The following is a 21,186-nucleotide window of genomic DNA, read 5'->3' on the forward strand; positions in this document are numbered from 1 at the left end:
ACATCTTTATAGTAATCTTACATATAAATCTAACAAGATATACTGTATAACCCCATGTTCAAGTTTTTATGTTTTAAACATACAAGGTGAAATAAGTTTGACCCTCAGATTCGTTAAAATAATATAATTTTGTTTGATGAAAATCCTGCATAATATTTTTCTTTGACATAGGGCAAAAAAGTCCTTTATAATGGTTCATGACAAACCAATATAACCACAAAATTCCTCTGAGTAAACTTGTCCTTTGTTATTATTTATATTACATTTTAGGTTGCTCACTATATTACATTATAAGTTACATGTTTTGCTTCTGACCCCTACGAATCCATAGAGGGTTATTAAAATCCATAGCGGGTGAAGTCGTAGGCCGAGTCCCCTATGAGTTTTACTCAACCTCTATGAATTTGTAGGGGGTCAGTAGTGAATTTATCGCACGCAGGACTTTTTCTGCTGCGTTTTGTAGAAAAATTAACAATGAAATTCAACACCAGCAATAGACGACGTCACCATTAACAGTAGACGTGACGTCATAATCCCCGTATGAAATTTACCAACCCCCTACGGATACATAGGGGGTCACCACGTGATGGCGCTAAACCAATCACAATGAGATATTTTACCAGCGGTGCGATAAAATACTATCTAATCATAACTAGGAACTCTAAAGAGTATGTGCCGCTCACCTGTATATTAAACAGATATATCATGTTAAGGAGGGGTATTTGCGAAAAATACCAGTCGAGAGAATGTTAAATTTCACGAGCCGTAAGGCGAGGGAAATTCATTCTCAAGACTGGTATTTTTCGCAAATACCCCTCAAGAACATGATATATCTGTTTAATTACACCGAATGTTAATGTTCAAAAACGCATTGATGATCGTGACGTTACAAGCGTCCAGTCGGATAGAGTATTTTTTGGCAAATACCACGGCAGAGAGGGTAAAAAAGGCATATCCCTTTGGCAAATACCCCGGCGGCGTTAAAAAATGAACGATATTCATTTGATAACAGTGAATTGGTGAAAAATACACTGGCTTTCAACCAATCAAAACCCAGGATTCTTACATAAGGTGTAATTAGAATGAAATTCATAACAGTGTAGCTATGGCCATTCATTGACTGGGGGAAATTAGGTGAACGTTCGTCTGTAATGCCCACTGCTCACGACGTACTTATCATAGAAATTTAAACTGTGAGGCTACCAAAGGTTCTAAACGCCTAAATACAATAATTAAAAATACTAATCAGGAATAACCTTTGTAATTTGAAAATAAATAAAAATGGCCTTCAACACGGAGTCTTGGCTCACACCGAACAGCAAGCTATGAAGGTTGATACTTAAAATTCTTTACTGCAGTGATTTTTTGTTATGGTTTGACCATCAATATTCCTAATATGATATCGCACGTTCTTTCAGATTATTTTTTTTTACTTAATTGGCTTTAAAAGTTACAATGCATGATGTCGTCTGTTTATGTAGTTCATATGTGTTTTTCGTTTCTCGTTGGTTTTCCCGTTTGAATGGTTTTACACTAGTAGTTTTGGGGCCCTCTATAACTTGCTGTTCGGTGTGAGCCAAGGCTCCGTGTTGCAGGTCGTACCTTGACCTATAATGGTTTAGTTTTATGAATTATTACTTGGGAGGAGAGTTGTCTCATTGGCACTCATACCACATCTTCCTATATCTATCTATATCTATACATATTTTTTTTCAACAAAAGAATACATCACAAGAATATAAGTTTTGTAAGAAACGTGAGAAATTGTGTTGGACTTGAAGATAAGGCAAAGTGACAAATATCTGAAAGAATGAATCGTTTTATGGTATTAAACAAAGAAATCAAATGATTTTTTAATTATCCAGAACTCTTCACAAACAAAACCCACATGTATACGCATTGAATAAATAGTAGGCCATTCTTAAATAATCACACCGTAGAAGTAGTTGTGCTCTTAATCAATGAGATATTTTGTGAATTAACCCTATCAACTTAATAGTTTTTTTACAATGGATAAACCTATTTTTTTTTTATTATTATTAAATAATATCATCTCTGAATATTATTATTCTTATAAATGACACGGTTGTATGTGATGATTATAATAAATATTTAAAACAAATTCCTTTCAAGCTTTGTAAAAAGAAAGTTTCATTTTATGTATCGGAATGTGTAACAAGTGAATATTTCAATCCCCACTGGAAGGCCTCTGACAGACTGGGTGAGCATAAAATCATAGCCGTTGACAAACAAGTTACAACCTACAAACGTTTTACTGTCGACCACACTGTTATGCAATTAATTCTATCACCAATAGCCATTATTTGGCAAAACACTACATGAAGGTCAAAAACTCTACACTCTACAAAGAGTTAACTGGCAATTTGTAGCTCTTGTTCTGCTAATGATTTTTGCTTTTAAAGTTTCTACCTTCATTTATATGTGTAATACTTTTCAAGATTGTGACCAACTTTGGCTAAATTTGACTGAGTAGTTTCAGAGGAGAATATAATCGTAAAGGTTATGGGCGACGACGACGGACGATAGACGACGCATGCTAAGTGGTGAGAAATTACCATTTGACCTTTGGGCTAGGTGAACTAAATGACATCAGGATTAGGTAAATCGTTTAAATATGAATTAGATGAAGTGTTATTGCCAATGAGACAACTCTTGATCAGCGACCAAACGACGTAGACATTAGCAACTACAGTTCACCGCATGGCCTCCAATAATAAGCAAATTAATGTTGATCATAACTGAGTAATTGGCCTGAAGCACGAACACTAAACAATTAAAAGTAAAAAGAAAAAGAAAACGATAGTGTTACTTCTTTGTGACAAATATGATCACTTAACAATTATGATTTAACGTACTTGTACATTTGCTACACGATTTTATTCATCTTCTTTTCCATTTTCAACATCACCTAGTATAAAACAAATCTCTAAATTTTGTAAATGAAGCCAAGGTCAAATGTTATTTGTCGATAATTTATAAACCTCACATCAAATATAATTCAATTTAAACCAAGGTTTGACTGGGGTACGGGCATATTTCGTCCCTAACTAAAAATGACAAGTGTAAAAGAACTTGAACTCAAACGGGAAATCCAACGGTCTATCTAATCTATATAAAAAACGAGAAACACGAAACACTTATGAACCAAATTAACAAACGACAACCACTGATTAGAACAACAGGTGCCTGACTAAGGACATGTGCAAACAAATGCAGCGGGTTTAAACGTTTTAACAAAGCTTGATACAAGTAGTGTATTCCTTTTATTTGGCCTAATTAACTTTTTTGGATTCGAGCGTCACTGATGAGTCTTTTGTAGACGAAACGCGCGACTGGCGTATTTACTAAATTTAGTCCTGGTATCTATGATGAGTTTATTTACCACTGCCGTATAGGCATAAACGTTTTCCGTCAGAAACCCTAGGTACAGAATAGAAAGACAAAACATTTACTTTTATATTCTTTTTATTACTTTTTACCAATTGAAGACAGAGACACATGTGGCACAGTTTGACTTTTGCAGCATTTGTCTGTGAATCAAAATCCAGTGAGCTTTTTCTGGGAATTCTGAAAATATAAATTAAAGCTTTGATTAAAACTCAATATAACTATTTTTTCACGGAATAGATGAACAGAAATATATGGAACGCCGGAACTGCCTTATGTTAAAAACTTTCATTATATGATGGTACTTTGACATTATACGATGGTACTTTGACATTATACGGTGGTACTTTGACATTATATGATGGTACTTTGACATTATATGATGGTACTTTGACATTATACGATGGTACTTTGACATTATATGATGGTACTTTGACATTATACGATGGTACTTTGACATTATATGATGGTATTTTGACATTATACGATGGTACTTTAACATTATACGATGGTACTTTGACATTATACGATGGTACTTTGACATTATACGATGGTACTTTAACATTTTACTTTGCTTTGTCAATTTCGAGTAGCTCGGGTGTCCTCTGCAATTTTTGTTTTTATTTTACATTTTTATAAATTAGTATACAAGCATATGAGACAATATATGAAAAAGTATAATTTTTGGCAACAAGAAAAAAAAACCCAAAATGTCTTTAGACCCGTATTTTAATAGCACAAATCGAAGAACACACATTGAGGATCTAGGAACTGTTGTATGTAATTCAAACAATTGTTTAATGTGGAAACAATGGCAAAAAAAATGGTACAAAAAAAATCCAGTTCTTTCTTGTTACCCATGTGAATCAATTTTAAAAAGTTTCTAATGGGAATAAAGAATAAGTTTTAGACACTATTTGTGGTTTACTAGTATGACCTGCAAACGTTTATCAAATATCAATTATTGATTGTAGCATTCGCATACGAAAAGTTTAGAAATATACTAAAACATAGTCAGATAGGTCGGTAACATGAAAGAATATTGAGTAACAGGACAACGGTAACAGGACAGAGTTGGTAACAGAAAGGATTTTTTTCTCAAAAAAATGCTTTATTTTATAGTTTAATAGGTCGGGACCACTACCTTATATGGAAATGCATAAATTAGCATATCGTATGTTCTCGCACATGTAATTGTTTATTTACATGTGACGTAATTTATTTTTTCCTAGGTTTTTGACCAATCCACTAAATGAGTCACAATGCATGATGGACTACTACGTGTTTACAATCAACCAAGAACACGTGTTATTTACTGAAATACAACACATTTTTTCGTGCAATGCGGGATTCACAATTTCGCTTAGTTTTTCATTTTGTGTATCCTCATTTATAGTTCGTGATATATATAAAGTATTACTTCCATGCTCAGATTAACGAAGAGTTGTTTCTATGTGAAGAAAAAAGGGTTTGAATTACCCGATATATAGCCATTAACATGTTTGATGATGGCACAGAGATTTCATGTATTTGTCCACCAGAGGCAACGAAACAACAGCGAAAAAACACAATTACCCATGAGACAAACTTATTGGTGTTAAGTAAGCCGTCGATAACAGCCGGTGCTTATATTCAAGAGTACAGCAATGTTCGTATAGATAATTAAAGGCAAATGTGGGATCCTTGAATTTTGTGTTCGTATAAAAAAGGCGAAGAAATATTTACATACATGGCAGTGTTAACAAAATTTATAAGTATTTTTGTTGGTCACATTTCAGTATATGGGACTTCCAAACTATTCCTTTTTTTTAAGGTAGTGAGGTCAGCAACTGTAGTTTCAGTTTGTTCGTTTTTTAACAGGCTCGGATATTTGCCAAACTGAATAAAATCATTACAGCTGATTTCTTAAACCTGCAAAGTAAAACTTTGGTTGGCTTGCTTGCTTTGTTTGTATAGTTGTTTATACAAGCTTTGAAAATGAGATTGACATCTCTAAACAATATATATATATATAGGCATAGTTTAACTTTTATATTTTATATTTTGTACAATATACAAACAAGCAAGCAAGCTAACCAAAGTTTTGCTCCACATGCATAAGAAATAAGATGTAATAATTTTATCAATATGTATGTGCGACAAGGTGGAACGTTTGATATGTTTTGTGAAAATTGCAGCGTTGGATCTATAATAAAATAAGAAGATGTGGTATGATTGCCAATGAGACAGTTGTCCACAAGAGACCAAAATGACACAGAAATTAAACATTTATAGATCACCGTACGGCCTTCAACAATGAGCAAAGCCCATACCGCATAGTCAGCTATAAAAGTCTCCGATATGACAATGTAAAACAATTCAAACAAGAAAACTAACGGCCTTAATTATATATAAAAAAAAATGAACGAAAAAAAAATATGTAACACATAAACAAACGACAACCACTAAATACAAGCTCCTATACAATATATATTTTTTTTTATGGGATAGATTTTTTGTCCTTTTATATATTTAATTGGGCCGGTTTTTTTTTGTTTTTTTTTTGTTTGGATTGTTTTACACAAGTAATTTTATGGTCATTAATAGCTTAATTTTCAGCATTGGACCTATGACTGCTTACTTTACTAAATTATGTCTTTGTTGGAAAGATGTCTCATTTGGCACTCATACCTCATCTTCTTATTTCTATATACAAAGCACGTTTTAGAAAAAAATAAAAGGTAATATGGCACCCACTATGATCCAGAGACTTTTAATATTGGAGATATTTTACATATGTCAACAGGACAGCAGCCGAACGATAAAAAAACCTCTGAGGTATATTTTGTGATAAAATTAGCAACAAACGGATATTATCGATGGATGAATTTAAACTATGAAAAAAATGTATTGAGCTATATACCGTACCCGCTCAGTGGCGGATCCAGGGGGCGGGGGTTCCGGGGGATGGACCCCCTTTTTTTGGACGATCAGTGCATTTGGATGGGGACATGTAGTTGGAACCCCTCCTCTTTTGTCCAGGGTTAGGACCCCCTTTTTAAAATGGCTGGACCCGCCCTGCCGCTTTCATAACACTTCTTTTTAGCATACTAAATATTATGATGTTCTTACTATTAGTTCAGGTCCTGATAAAAAAAATACACATTCAGTACAGAAAGAAGTGTTTCAATGAAAGTTTCGTGTTTTTCTAGGCAGAAATGATTTTTGCAATGACATTATACAGGTTTAAAAGAGCTCAAATGATTTTCTTACTGGACAGTGGTCACTTCATTGGATATTTCACTGTGTCATGTCGTGAAATTAATGCAAGTTCAATTTATAACAATGCACAAAACCGGTTCAACTACTTTTGCAAGGCGAAAAAGAAAGTCGAATCGTGAAGCCAATAAACAATATTTTTTTAATCTGAGCATGCAAATTGAAGATTACGTTATATATTTTACATTAAATATATTTGCAGAATAAAAACATGGGTAATGAGAGTCCCAGACAATATATTGATGGACTGTTTCCCCCCTAATTCCACGTGTTTTAAGTAGTAGTTTACTCGTAGTAGCCCACAATGCATTGTAGTTCATTGAGTCGATTGGTCAGTTTTTCAAGGCCATATTGGCCTTGTGTTTTGGAAATTACTATGCAAATATATTCTGACGTCAGAAAATCTAGAGTTCTCGACCTGTTTAAGAAGAATACATCATTTCAGATTGGTCACAATTGGAAGATAACAGCAAACAATGTCATTTATCCTTTGAAACTGTATTTGCAAGATGAAAACTCTGCCTAGGTAATGAACAATTCTAAAATAAATTCCTTTCTGTTACTATCTACTATACTAGAATTGCACAATGTTCTCTGCTGTTATCATAAGCAAAAAAAAACTATTTTTTCATTCAATAAACTGAATATTATTTTGAAATTTATCTTATATGGTGATGATTACTTATATGAAATGAAATGGTTGGCATATAGTAGATTAACTTTTTGATTCATCAGTGAAATTGTCTTGAACATCCTTCCTGTTACTGATTATGGTTATGCTGTTACTTTTTATCAGGTAACATGAAAGAACGCAACAGAAAGGAATTACGCAGTACTTTTTGTTCATCTACTCGAATTGTGTAGAATATTCTATAAAGACACATGTACTGTTATAGTGCATACAATGAAATATTCTCAGAAGGTACACAAAAAGGCTGTAACAGGAGAGAACAACAAAATTATTTTTCTCCAAATTTTTACTGTGGGGAGTTCAGATTTTTCAAACTGGCTGCTATTCACCTAAATGAAGTTGACTTCCATTATGTATTTCATTTGATGAAGAGATACATGTTGTTTTAGTCTCTCTCGTTCTTTCAATGACACTTGTCCAAGCCACCCCTTGTTTGTCTTTTGACCTAGACTTTAGATGTATGGCACATGAGTGTATTACAAAATGTGTGTCGTGACCATCAGGTCAAATTACCGTTTTAGTGTTAACTTGTCTCAAGCATGTTTTTATCTTTTTACCTAGGCTTTAGATATTTGACTTTTACACATATGGTGTAAAATAATTGTTGTAACTTTGAGAAATTTCTTCCATCATAGATAGTGGCAGGGGATGATGTCATTTAATGGAAATACAAACAAACAACTTTTGAGCTGCTTGATATACACCAAAAAATTATGTATGAAACTGTATGTACAATGGTGTAGTTCATTTTGTTATATTAGTGCTATAATCGTAGAAGACTCAGTGAACACAGTGTTGTACATGTATGTGTACATAGAGTGAATCCATACTTTGATTTTGTCAGTCAAAATTGAGGTCAAATCAATCTATGTTAGAAATATTGTGAAATATATCTTTAACAATAAAATCAAATGTTATAGAAATGTTCATAGCAAGGTTCTGACCAAGTGCATCCTGGTCAACACAAGCTATTACAGACTATACGATGCTAAAATTTTAAAGATCAACCAACAAATAATTTCTGGTAATAATTTCCAAAAACTTTAAATAGTCATTTATTCCAAAGTTTTCAGTAGTTCGGTTGACTTCTCTCAATGCCTGTCTTAACTGTTCGTTGATTAAATGGCTAATTGGGGCAAATATTGGTCGGCCCCCTTCCTCTGTGTTATTTGATTTAAAATGACCTTCAAGTCCAAACTCTAGTAATTCGGTTTCACTAAGTTGTATGCCTACTGGGTTTTGAAGATGGCCAGATGACCACACAATTAAAGGAGACGATTTAACTGTACGCATCCTATGACCAGCCCATGCTGTTTTCCACAGTTGAAGCATTTTGTTTATCTCCCCTATATATATGAAATGTAGAGCTGCTAAATGCTGAAGGTTGAATGAATCTAGAATATCTTGATCTTCCATATAATAGAATAAGAACATAGGACACCCTCAAATATGTCCCTCCATAATCTCTCAAACTCTCGATTGTTGGTACTCCGGCCTGTTATCATACTTCCATCACCCCTTTCACTGAGTATATATATAAAGTCTGCAACTGACAAATTTTCTAGTCTGTTGTCAGATCTAACCCTTAGAGGCACACCGAAGTTGGCGACACCTGACAAAAAACAGTTTTTTAAATAAATAGGAAGATGTGGTGTGAGTGCCAATGACGCAACTCTCCATCCAAATAACAATTTATAAAAGTAAACCATTATAGGTCAATGTACGGCCTTCAACACGGGGCCTTGGCTCACACCGAACAAAACGCTATAAAGGGGCCCCAAAATTAGAGACATGTCGTTATCACAGCATTTAAGAAACATTGTCATTCTGCTGAAACCATCAACACCACCTATTGTTATGAATCGCCAGCGTACAAGCTTATGGTTAGTGTCTATATGCCACAAGTGCATGGTTAAGCCCCATTACGTTATAAACTCGTCTGTGAAGTATTCCCGACTTCCTTGTTTGTGCTCATGATGAATCTTAACGTTGAATAGAGTCTCTTAGGCCGTGTTCACATTGACCTAAATTCGGTGTTGTGTTAGTGTAACTCACACGTAAACTAAACACAATTGCGTTCCCATTAATAAAACTCAATGTTTACATGTAGTTTAAATCATGTTTTACCTACACACAGTCGATAGTCAATGTAGGCCTTGTGTAGGTTAAGTGTACACAAAACTAGGCATTTAGGACATTAGTCTTATCGTGTATATATTTAAGGATGGAACTATTTTTGAGTAAAATTGATATTTTTGATAATTACTAGTTGTCTAAATTTTACAGATTTGTTTTTGTTAAAAAAAATTAACGTACTTTATCAAGACTCAAAGTAGCATCATTGCCGAACCCTTAAGGTAGCAACCAATTGATTTTCGGGGGGGGGGGGGGGGGCTATTATAGTTGAGTTAAAAATATAAAGGCAAGGGGGTGGGGTAGTAAGCTATGGATTTTGTTTTGGAAACAAAAAATGTTTTCAGTTTTTGGCCCTGAAAAAAAAATTGTTTGTTTCACCCTCAGCTGCCACTATATATAATGCTAAAATTGATTTCGACTTGTCACCAAAATTTGTCCTGAAAAAATCAATAGCTCACGCCCCCTCCCCCTCCACAAAAATGAAGTAAATAGTTGCTGCCTAATTCATTTGAAAAGGTCCTCCCGAATCGACTTCACGTACACAGAAATATTCGCCACTGGTCTTTACTCAAACAACGATTCCGATGACGCATAAATGCATGACTAAAAAAAGTGTGAGGTAAATGATATGTTTGTCTAGTATCTCAGATCCGTTAAATAACACGTAAAATGAATTAAAAAAAAAAGTTACCCTATTCCTTTACCAAATACTCCTTGGAGAAGAAATACCATTTGAAACGAACAGAAAAGAGAAGAATGTAGTGATCCCTAATATCTCAATCCTTTTTTTCGGCTGTAAGCACGCTGTTGCAGCTAACAATTTCTAATGCGTTATCGAGACACCTCTAGTATATCCAAACTACTGCAAATGATAAAAATGGCTTTCATAAAGTAGCAACCACTTAACTTTAAAAAAAATGGGGAGGGTTATTTTTTTTTTATCTGAGTCAGATTTTTTTTCGCGCGTAAGTTTTTATTCCTTTTTTATCGATGCTGGTGATCAAATACTTTTTTTCCAATATTTAACACTATAACGTATGGGGAAACTCTATATTCAGAATAATTTTTTTATCATCTGTATGACCATTTTTTTTTTTATCAAACTTGGGATTGGAATATTTCCATTCCCATCCCCACCCTCCTTTTGAAGTCAAATGGTTGTTCCCTTACTGCAAGAAAAATTTTTCCAAAAATTTTGAATTCAGTTCTACGTAATGAACATTTAAATGACATATAGTTTACAAGTGGGAACAAATCTTATGTACAGGTAGCTAAACAAGGTGTATATATGTGAACAAATGTAATGTGAAACCAGTGTACACTACACTAAACTAATTGTAAACATGTTTACTCTACACGGCGTTTGGTGTGAACACGGCCTTAGACGCCATCTCTGTACTCTAATGCCTTTGTCAATTAACATATGCTGAAGCATTTTCACCACACAGAGGAAACTCTTGAATAGTTTCTCCCAATACAACATCACTGAGACCATCATCGTTAAGTTCTGAAAATGTACGTATACTCAGATCAAGCTGTGCTATTCTTCGATATATTCAGTTACGAGCAAAAGCTTTGCAACATCCGAGATCAAAATCAATTATCAAGTAAATTGTTGATTTTTCTATGTCAAATTTAGGAGGACCGGAACTTCCTTGAATTTTCTGTGGTTTAATAGTCCCATATTTAATACACTCAATTCGACGCTTCATCATGCTTGCTGTTTTGAAACTCCTCGAGCTTCTAATTCATGTCTCGAAAGCATACCCACAATGTTTTGTGTTATCTTTTCTCTTTCAAAATGTACAAACGCATGCTTCAAATCAACCTTCTTTGGTACATTCAACATGAGTGATTCTTGCATTTTGTTTTTATGTCCCATTTATGGGCATTATGTTTCTGGTCTGTGCGTCCGTCAGTCCGTTTGCACTTTCGTCCAACTTCAGGTTAAAGTTTTTGGTCGAGGTTGTTTTTGATGAAGTAGAAATCCAATCAACTTGAAACTTAGTTTACATGTTCCTTATGATATGATCTTTCTAATTTTATTCCAAATTAGAGATTTCCCCCTATTTTCATGGTCCACTGAACATAGAAAATGATAGTTCTGATGGGGCATCCGTGTACTGGGTACACATTCTTGTTTTTTCTAATTCCCATGATTCCTTTTGTTTTTACAAAATGACAAAGTACCATCGTATAATGTCAAAGTATCATCATATAATGTCAAAGTACCATCGTATAATGTCAAAGTACCAGCATATAATGTCAAAGTACCATCGTATAATGTCAAAGTACCATCGTATAATGTCAAAGTACCATCATATAATGTCAAAGTACCATCGTATAATGTCAAAGTACCATCATATAATGTCAAAGTATCATCGTATAATGTCAAAGTACCATCATATAATGTCAAAGTACCATCGTATAATGTCAAAGTACCATCATATAATGAAAGTTTTTAAGATAAGGCAGTTACGGCGTTCCATAGAAATAGATAAACTTGGCTTCTTTATTAACATGTTATGTCATATTCACGGAAACGCTCATTTATAGTTTTATAATCACACAAAATTTTAGTAACTTTGAATACTACCGACACTTGCACGTTTATTTGACACCCAAAGATGTTTGGGGGGCAGTAAAGCAACCAAGCGTTATTTCTCATTTCCCAAATATTTCATTATGTTCTAATGTTCATTACATGTATGTTTCGTTAGAATACGTAATTTTGATTGGTTGACAACAATCACTCCAATATCTTATTTTAAAAACAACTGGAGTGCGTGCAATGTCTTAGTTGCTGTTGACTACTGAACGTACAGCCTCTAAAAAGATCTAGATAGCCGAACTAATTCATGTTATTTAGAGAATCATAAATGGCGTCGGATAAGTACGGATTAATTACATGTACGTCACCGGAAAAAACTCGTTAATTATGCGCGCCTTTATGGCGTCATTTACCAGATAGAGGGGATCGCCTGTATCCCTGCATTATTTACGTTAATCAAGCGTCTTACTGATCGTCATTGTGCAGGATAAACTAGAAATAATGGTTGTTCTGCAGGTACTTAATGACAATACTCTAACGACAGCAGTGTTAATTGTCAATTTTGAGAATTCAATTTGCCGAATAATTCGTACAATATAGAATTATTGTTTTCCAACCACTCGCTCAACATTGGAATGGAAGTGACGACGCCCCTAAACGCACAAATGACGTTCACTAAAACCAGTGTTTTTGACGTAGCATATTTTTCTACATAGAATAGATAGATATCTAAGACATAGCGGCTATACATGTACTAGCTGTATAGATATTTGACGCAATCCTGATGTGACTGCACGTGTTACATGTATCCGTGACAATGTTAAAACAATGAATAGCAAAACAAACGAAAAGTTGCATATAAAATTTATAAATGTCATGGTTGTAGCAAAATAGTCAAGTGTGCATGATGAAAACATAATCTTACACAACTCTGACTCAGCTAAATGAGTATAGTAAAACGAGTAATCGGTCAAGTATACGTCAGACCTCTGATAAATGTTTTCAAAATAAGCCTAATGCAATTCAGTACTTCTAGGTTCTGTTAACTTAAAGAGAAACAGTTTAAAATGAAGCAAGTAAAACGAAAATGGCTTAAATACTAGTAACCAAGAAAATGCACGGTATAGTAACATGTAAATACAGAAAATGAACATTTTAAAAGTCATTAAGTAATATAAAAAATAAAAGACGATTGTTGTTTCATAATTATTCAAAACAAAGAAGGAACTTTAAATGCTTTTTCTGTTTTAATTGAGGCAGTTTATGCATTGTAAACGATAAAAATTAAGTAAGTTGTACCTTAAGAAATGAATAGAAATAAAGGATTGCCTGTCATTTTGGATTTAGTTGAAGATTTATTATAACAAATTAACCTTAATTATGATAATGGGACATTTTCTGCTAAACAAGTGACTGATGTACAATTATATAACTTGTGAAGGGTGTTATTTCATTTAATTTCTTTGAAAAATGAAACTCGGTGTTTTTCTTGTAGTTGATTTTACTTCTTATCATTTCGCAGATATCATTAAATTCAATATTTGAAATTTGCTAAACAATTTAGAAAATCTGCGAAAATATGTGAATAAAGCATAAAAACCTTCGAAATTCCCAGATTAAGAGTTCGAAAATATTACAATGACCAGTTATTTTTTTCCGATGGACGTTAAAAATCTTGGATTCGAACAGGTGTTTTTTTAGTATCAGCTTCTGCAATACATGCACACAATAACTGGGCTCATATTTCAGTATTTTTGTTTTGATTAAGGTTTTACCGCATGAGTAGACATTATCAGATTGGTGCCATTTTTACTACAAGGATACGAATCGATAATCATTGTTTATTTTATGTTAACTTAAAGCGAGTTATAAGAATACATTTGCTAAAAAGCTTTAGTATTGCCTTAACAGTTGTTCATAGTATTCTGACTTACTGATCCATCGGTTGCTATTTGTGTTTTGGCTTTTTTATCAGCTTCGTCTTGTGTCATGGTCACCTCTGGATTTGGCTTCAACACTAATTTTTCCCCTGGTGGAGCACATTCCCAGATTTCAAATAATCCTCCACATCCATGGAAAACCCACCATTCTTTTTCGTCTAAACCAATTCCGAACTTCTCTTCTGGTGGGTCACACATATAAAATGACCGACGTTCTACCAGAGTCATGTTCCAGATTTTAGAATTTTCAAATTTTGTGTAGACGACTGTGGGCTCTTTGAACATACTATCAGCTGTTTCAATGTAATCCACACAATCTATTTCTTCTGTATTGAAAAAAAAAGAAAAAAATCAATTTAAAACCAAAGGAAAAAGTCAAACGTTACAACTTATGATATTATTATTACCAACAGAAACATACAATAATAATGTATTACAAATCTCTGTTAACAGCTAAACACAGATGCAGTAAATAACATAGACCAATGAAATTTTGATATCATTTGATATCATTTGATATCATTTGATATAATTTTGATATCATTTGAAAAACCATAAGTCCCCTCTTCATGTAAAAAATCCAAACATCTAGGTAACTAAAAATGACATATTTTAAAAATCCAATATTTTACTTGAAGCTATGATCTATTTAGTAACAGATAAAATATGGGCACTGAATCATACATACATATAAAAAAAAGAAGATGTGGTATGATTGCCAATGAGAAAACTCGGACACAAGAGACCAAATGACACAGCAATTAGTATGTTATACAAAAGCTAACATATTCATGATTTCGTAAGACCTTCTGTTAAAAAGATATCAAGGGTGCAAGTCCCTGTGCATTGCAACATTGCAATCCTGAATTCTACAGCCATTTTAAATTCGATGAATACACATCATCACTGATATCTCGCTCATTTTGGGTTAGGTTGTAAATGTAAAATGTGGCAATCAATAGAAGAACAAACGAAAGGCCCGACACCATTAAATAATTGAAGAACTAAATAAATAAAAAGATAAAAACATCCATCCAGAGACACATGTGTATATATGTATTTGATCCATTCAACTTAAATTTGTTTTTCTTTCAAATTCGCTATATGCATAGTTTGAAATTATTGTATATAAACGCTTAGAACACGTTTTTAAATGATATTGGAATTGAAAACGTAGTTAAGGCTACTTGTGCGTTCAGATCTGACTTTCGATACATCTTAATTGCACACGAACAATTTTGATGATACATGTCTTTCCAGTTTGAAAAAAAATTAAATGATACAAAAGAAAAAAAAAACAAGTTATACGCCCCATTCATTTATTTTTTACAATGGGATGACAAGTAAATAAGTATTCTGCACATGCTTAATAACAGAAAGTTGAAGAATTTCTTCAGTAGCAGGTTGAATTGCATATTGTCCGCTTGAAAATACTTTTATTGATAGTAGTTGTTTTTACTTAAAATTTTAACTTTTTTTTCTAAATTTAGACGTTTGAAGTACAAGACAACTAAACAGAAACAAATACATAGATAATGAGCGTTTCCATAAAAATTGAAATGTATCATCTTGCCTTAGGGTTTGATCACATGACTTGACGTAAAAACATGATTAATCTGTCAAATTTATTATACTTAAAATAAATTGCGTTGAATTTAAAACATTCATATCTGAATATCAAATATTAAGAAATATTGTTCTTAGATGTATTCTTTTCCGCTTATTTTATATGGTGTTTGTATAGGCATGGGCTAATCCCATCAAATTCGTTAGTTTCATTGTAAGCTATAATTATTTAGAAGATAAGGATAGAAAAGGTACAGATAAAAATAGAATAGTTGAAATTTTGTCGGCTAATGAAGTCCATTTTTTTAGTTTCAGCCTACTTCGTGTAATAATAGAATGAACATCCATAGAACCATGTCAATAGAATAGAATTCAATCATTAAATTTACAGCAAACTTCTACTTTGTCGAATTGTCTTTCTAGGCTATATGTTAGTGCAATGCATACATGTTAAGTTAGTTTTCAAGATAAAAAACTTGATTTAGAATGTAAAAGAATATTTTTTTTTATAGATTTGTCAGTGCAAATTATGATTGATACGATGACCGATTTCCTAAATACATGATTAGAGTTTTATACAGTAAAGAAGTATTATGTCTGACAACAATTTATCGTTTCTTTTCGAAGCCTTTTATTAAAAAAAATATAGACATAGACATCTATCATCCATATAAAAATAAGGTGATGTGGAATGATTGGCAATGAGACAACTATCAAATTTCTTCAATTTAATTCCTTAAGATGTATGTTCAGGGGTCGAAATTAGCACTAGTCCGGTAGTCCGGGACTAGTAAAATTTGCGTCGGACCAGTAGATTTTGTCATAGATATTTGTCGATAAAAATCACTGATTGCATCGCAATCTCCGTTTGTTTACAAAACAATTTACCTGTGAAATCAATTACACGGTACTGGGGGGTATTACAATTGATCAAGTTAATTAATATCTCGGGTGAGCATCCTTCACAACAATATAAAATGTGGAAATTTTTGGAAGGGGTTAAGGGACTGTGCAATATTTATCTGAGGGTGGGACCGGTGCAAACATGGACGGGGCACATACTTTTTTCATGCAATTAATGAGCTGGGCGCAAAGTTTTTTGTAACAAACCTTTGGCGGGGCGCACACTTTTTTAAAAACCCTTCGTGTGTGCATAAAAAAATTAAATCAGAGTATAACAGATTAAAACTATTTGTGATTTCTGTGGAAAAAAGTAACTTGATAGAAAAAGAACAATTGAATCTAAAACAAAATAACCTAATACAGTGCTTCAATATATTTTTGTGTGTTTATGCTTTTAATAATCATTTATAAAAAAAAAATGAAATTCTGATCAAAATTCTGGAAAACTATAAACAATGTTTTGAAAATTAAACATATGACATAACATATGGTAATAAATGCTTAAACATAAAACAACTTCAATTGTATTTTAAATAAATCTTTAACATGACAAAATTAAATTCTTAAACATTAAAAGAATTACAACTTAATCTATGAAAAAGCTGAATTATGTCCCTTGGGAGTATTAATTTCCAACAAAAGTCCTTGCAAACAGTAGAAAATGAAAAATTATGTATGCCTGATATAATTAAAGATATAAACTACAAAATCAAGCACTATTGAAATATTTTCTGCATGAATTGCCAAGAATGTGAACAAATTCTTTACACAGGAGAATATAAATTCTATCTAAATTTGGCCTCAAGTGGGCCTCTTTTTTTCTTCGATGGACAATTTTAACGCTGAAAATGCTTCTAGTATGATTAAAAATTGCCTTACTCCATAAACAGTACAAACTTAACCAGAACATTCCCAATTTTAATAGCTAGAGAAATACCCAAGTGATACATTAGGGAATTACACAGCAAAGAAGGCAAATATCTCAGTTAAAAACATTTGTCGCGTCTTGAATTCTGGTGTTTCCAATTGAACTATTTATTGCGAAAGGTGAAAAGAAATACAAAAGAACTATAGTTTGGTGCATTTTATACAATATCAGTACCCATCAATTTGACTTATTATGATGAATCAGCACTTTTCTCAACACAGTATTGTTCTCAGTGAATAATTTTTATTCTTTGGGATAAAAATCAAATGTACTTATAAAAAGCTTCAAAATAGTATAAAATACCTGAAGTCTGATGCCCACTATCATTTTACACCAAATTTATGAAATTTTGGAAGTCTTTTCAAATAATTATCATAAGGGTACAATATATTTTTTTGTATTTATCTATGAATAATTGCAGTGTGTATATTTACAAAATAAATTTGATGTATTATTGAATGTTGTGCATTTTAGTTAAAAAATATCATGTTTCCATATATGTGTTTCATTTTTTTTCCAGCGGGGCAAGGACTTTTTTTTTCATTAATATTGGCGGGGCATACAGTTTTTTTTTTTTTAATATTTGCTGTACACCGGCCCCACCCTCAGATAAATATTGCACAGTCCCTAAACCGCCGGACAAAAAAATTAAGATAACTGAAAATTAAAAGGAAGATCGAAATAAAGTATACGAAAGTGACAAAAGGAAACGCAAATACCAAAAATCATGGGAAAAAGATCGTGAATGGTTGCACTATATAGTAGATCGGAATTTAATGAACTGTACAATATGTGAAAAATTTGCAGTGACAGACCTAGATAGGAAATGTATCTTCGTAACTGGATCGTCAAATTTCAGATTGGATTCTGTACTTGCTCATGAGCAATCGGAACGTACAGCACAAAAAAAGAAGACGTGGAAGACAATGTTGATATTTTTTCTGTCCTTGATCCTGATTTTGAAAATCATTGAGATTACCAAAGCCTTTATCAAAATCAGAATAAAGACTATTCCTTTGTCTAACTTATGTAAAGTACTGGCAAGTACACAAAAAAGCTTAAATTCGACCCCTGTGTATGTTATATCTACTATCTATTTGACTTACAATATAAGGTGCATTTTGGACTGATTCGATTTGTCTTTACTAACTATGTGAATTTCGATACACTCTAAGACAAAGTTCTTCTAAAGCTCACATTACAGGTTACATTATAGTGTCAATCTTTAATTTCAATATATTTTCATATTTTTTGTAAATTAAGAAATTATTATCATTTTCCGAGGGGTCAATCGTTTTCATTTTGAAAATGTTTACTATAAAATCAAGTTATCGAAATAAACTGATATTACATTTCGTATCAAATCCTTTAATTTAACACAGCAACAGTAAATCTGTTTATAATGAAAAAACAAGGTGCATGCTTCAAGCTTGCTTCCATATATTAAATACATTTTTTCATCATTTTAAGATTTACTTCATAGAGAGCATTCTTCAAAACAGACAAAAGATTTCACAATAGGGTTACATTGGATTGCACTTCTGAGTTTACATGAATTATCACTAAATGTTTATGATTGATATTGTCATTTTTACGAATTACCCCAAACTTTAAACACAAGTAGTTCCACATACTAAGGAATTTTTATCCACGGAACAGAAAACCTAAGTTGTATTGTATTTTAGCAAAATCTTTCGAAATGTTTGGCCCTCAAAGCTCTTAAATTTCGTTTTTTATTTGGGCTTTTAACTTTTTTATTCGAGCTTCACTGACGAGTCCAAAGTTATATGCATGGTATCTATAATGAGTTAAATAAGTTATATGATATACTCACGTTGTTGTGCTTGCACACATAATACACACACAGCTACTAGTGCAAAGTAGAACAAAGAAACTTTCCACGCCATGCTGTGAATAAAAGATATTAAATTCAAAATAAAATGATCATTCATTTGTTGTTAAAAAAAATATCAAGACATGTGATTAGAAATGAAACAAGAATATATATATTGAAATGAATAATAGGGATATTTCCCTACAAATTTGTGGTTTTATGTTCTGATTTATCATAAAAATGAATTCATGTAAAGTTATATAACGAATGTTTTATTATCTAACAGTATTTCTTTGTTGATGTGGTTTACCCTCCTGGTATGTAATTCCTTTATTGTCTACACATTTATGTATTTCACAAATGTAGGAGTGCGTGGTGGTTTTTTTTACTATAAGACTTATGTGATTGAACAAGATGTGTTTTAAATTTTTGATAGAACAAATTTAAGATTTTATTGTGGTAATTTTTTTTCTGAAATTATCTTTTAAAAAAAACAGAACAAAAATTAATTTAAAGATCTGTTGTAAGAATCGAACAGTTTTCCTCAGCACCCGAGTCCAAGCCACACATATATTAAGTATATTTATGCAAAAAGACGTTTAAAACTTGTCTACAACTCTTATTGGTGAAAGAGCTGATAATATGAATTTAAAATAAAATAGTTAATAGAGGACAACCCTGCTAAATACCATTAGACAAATGTTAGTTGGATAGTAAAATTACATAAAAAAAATTTGAATCACATAATTTTGCTAGTGAATATATAGATCGTTTTTTGTGTAATAAATACCATGTTATCCGGACTTTAGATGGGATGAATTTCAAACACATGTATGTAGTATGTGAACACACTAGATTAATAATGACAGTTTGACAGATTTTATGGTTATGACACCAATTCCTTTGTATCAGAACGTAAATAGCTGACTAACCGTCAAATGTGATGATTTTTGCATAATTATATTTTAAAGCAATGCCAGTCTCAATTAAAAATGTACCCTTAAACTGCAAAATTAAGAAATGAACCTTCTTCCGTCCTTTTTTCTTTTATTCCGACAATCTCTATATTCAAGTAATATAACAACACGTGAATAATTAAAGGGTGTATCATGCGATCATTATGATAATGTTATTTACATTCACATTTACATGAAAACAATTATTGTACATGAAAGTTATTTGATAGTAGAAAATCATAACGTTAAATCAATTTCATTGAAAATCACGAAAATCAAGACAAAATTAATAACAATCAAACTTACATGATCCCTAGCAGTTCTCCAAAGGCCACTACAATTAATCTACATTGAATAAGCCCCAGGCTACTATTGCATGATGGGATATTATATGTCACAAGTTATAAATGACTCCCTTGTCTTATGAAGTGACAAAATGAGAAATGTAGTTGTATATTTAGTTACGCAAGAGTTCACACGACTATTGTCTCTCACTGCGATTTTGTGTATTTCAGACGTCTTTAAGTAAATACTGTTAGATTCTCATGTCGGGTCGCGTGATTTAACGTGATTTCACGGAGTTGCCAATCTCGGTGTTTACATGTCTCTGGTAAAAAAAGTTAAGTTTGTTAGTTAAGATTTTGAATTTTAAAATGATAGTATAAATATAGAATACGAAAACAAATAGTTTATCAACAACCTGGACCTGGGACAGTATACATATATATTATCTCTTAGCTTGAACTACGTAACAGTTTAAAAACGTGCTAGTCCCCATTTGACAAGAAAGTCATGAACCCCAATGCTTTATCATGTTTCTTTGTATTTTAATGTGCATATTAAATCGGATTCTATTAATAGGAGAATATTAATAAATCTTTTAAGACAAATTTAAATTTTACTATTTAGATAATTGATAGATCATTTATAAAAAAATTGCTTTTTGTGTATTTCAGATGTCTTTAAGTAAATACTGTTATATTCTCATTGCGGGCCTCGTGATTTAACGTGATTT

The 21,186-nt window shown here is 32.4% G+C and overlaps 1 protein-coding gene across 1 annotated transcript; it reads right to left on the reverse strand.

Moving 5' to 3' along the window:
* Positions 1–3,468: 3,468 nt before the first annotated feature.
* On the reverse strand, positions 3,469–20,636 carry LOC139519505 (uncharacterized). Its single transcript, XM_071311627.1, has 4 exons — positions 20,478–20,636; positions 19,216–19,289; positions 13,979–14,310; positions 3,469–3,588 (listed from the first exon to the last, which is right to left on the reverse strand). Exons 2-4 carry the CDS (start codon positions 19,286–19,288, stop codon positions 3,559–3,561), a joined length of 435 nt encoding a protein of 144 aa, XP_071167728.1. The 5' UTR covers position 19,289; positions 20,478–20,636; the 3' UTR covers positions 3,469–3,558.
* Positions 20,637–21,186: the final 550 nt, after the last annotated feature.

The sequence above is a fragment of the Mytilus edulis genome, chromosome 4 (assembly GCF_963676685.1).
Source record: "Mytilus edulis chromosome 4, xbMytEdul2.2, whole genome shotgun sequence".
NCBI classification, from domain to species: domain Eukaryota; kingdom Metazoa; phylum Mollusca; class Bivalvia; order Mytilida; family Mytilidae; genus Mytilus; species Mytilus edulis.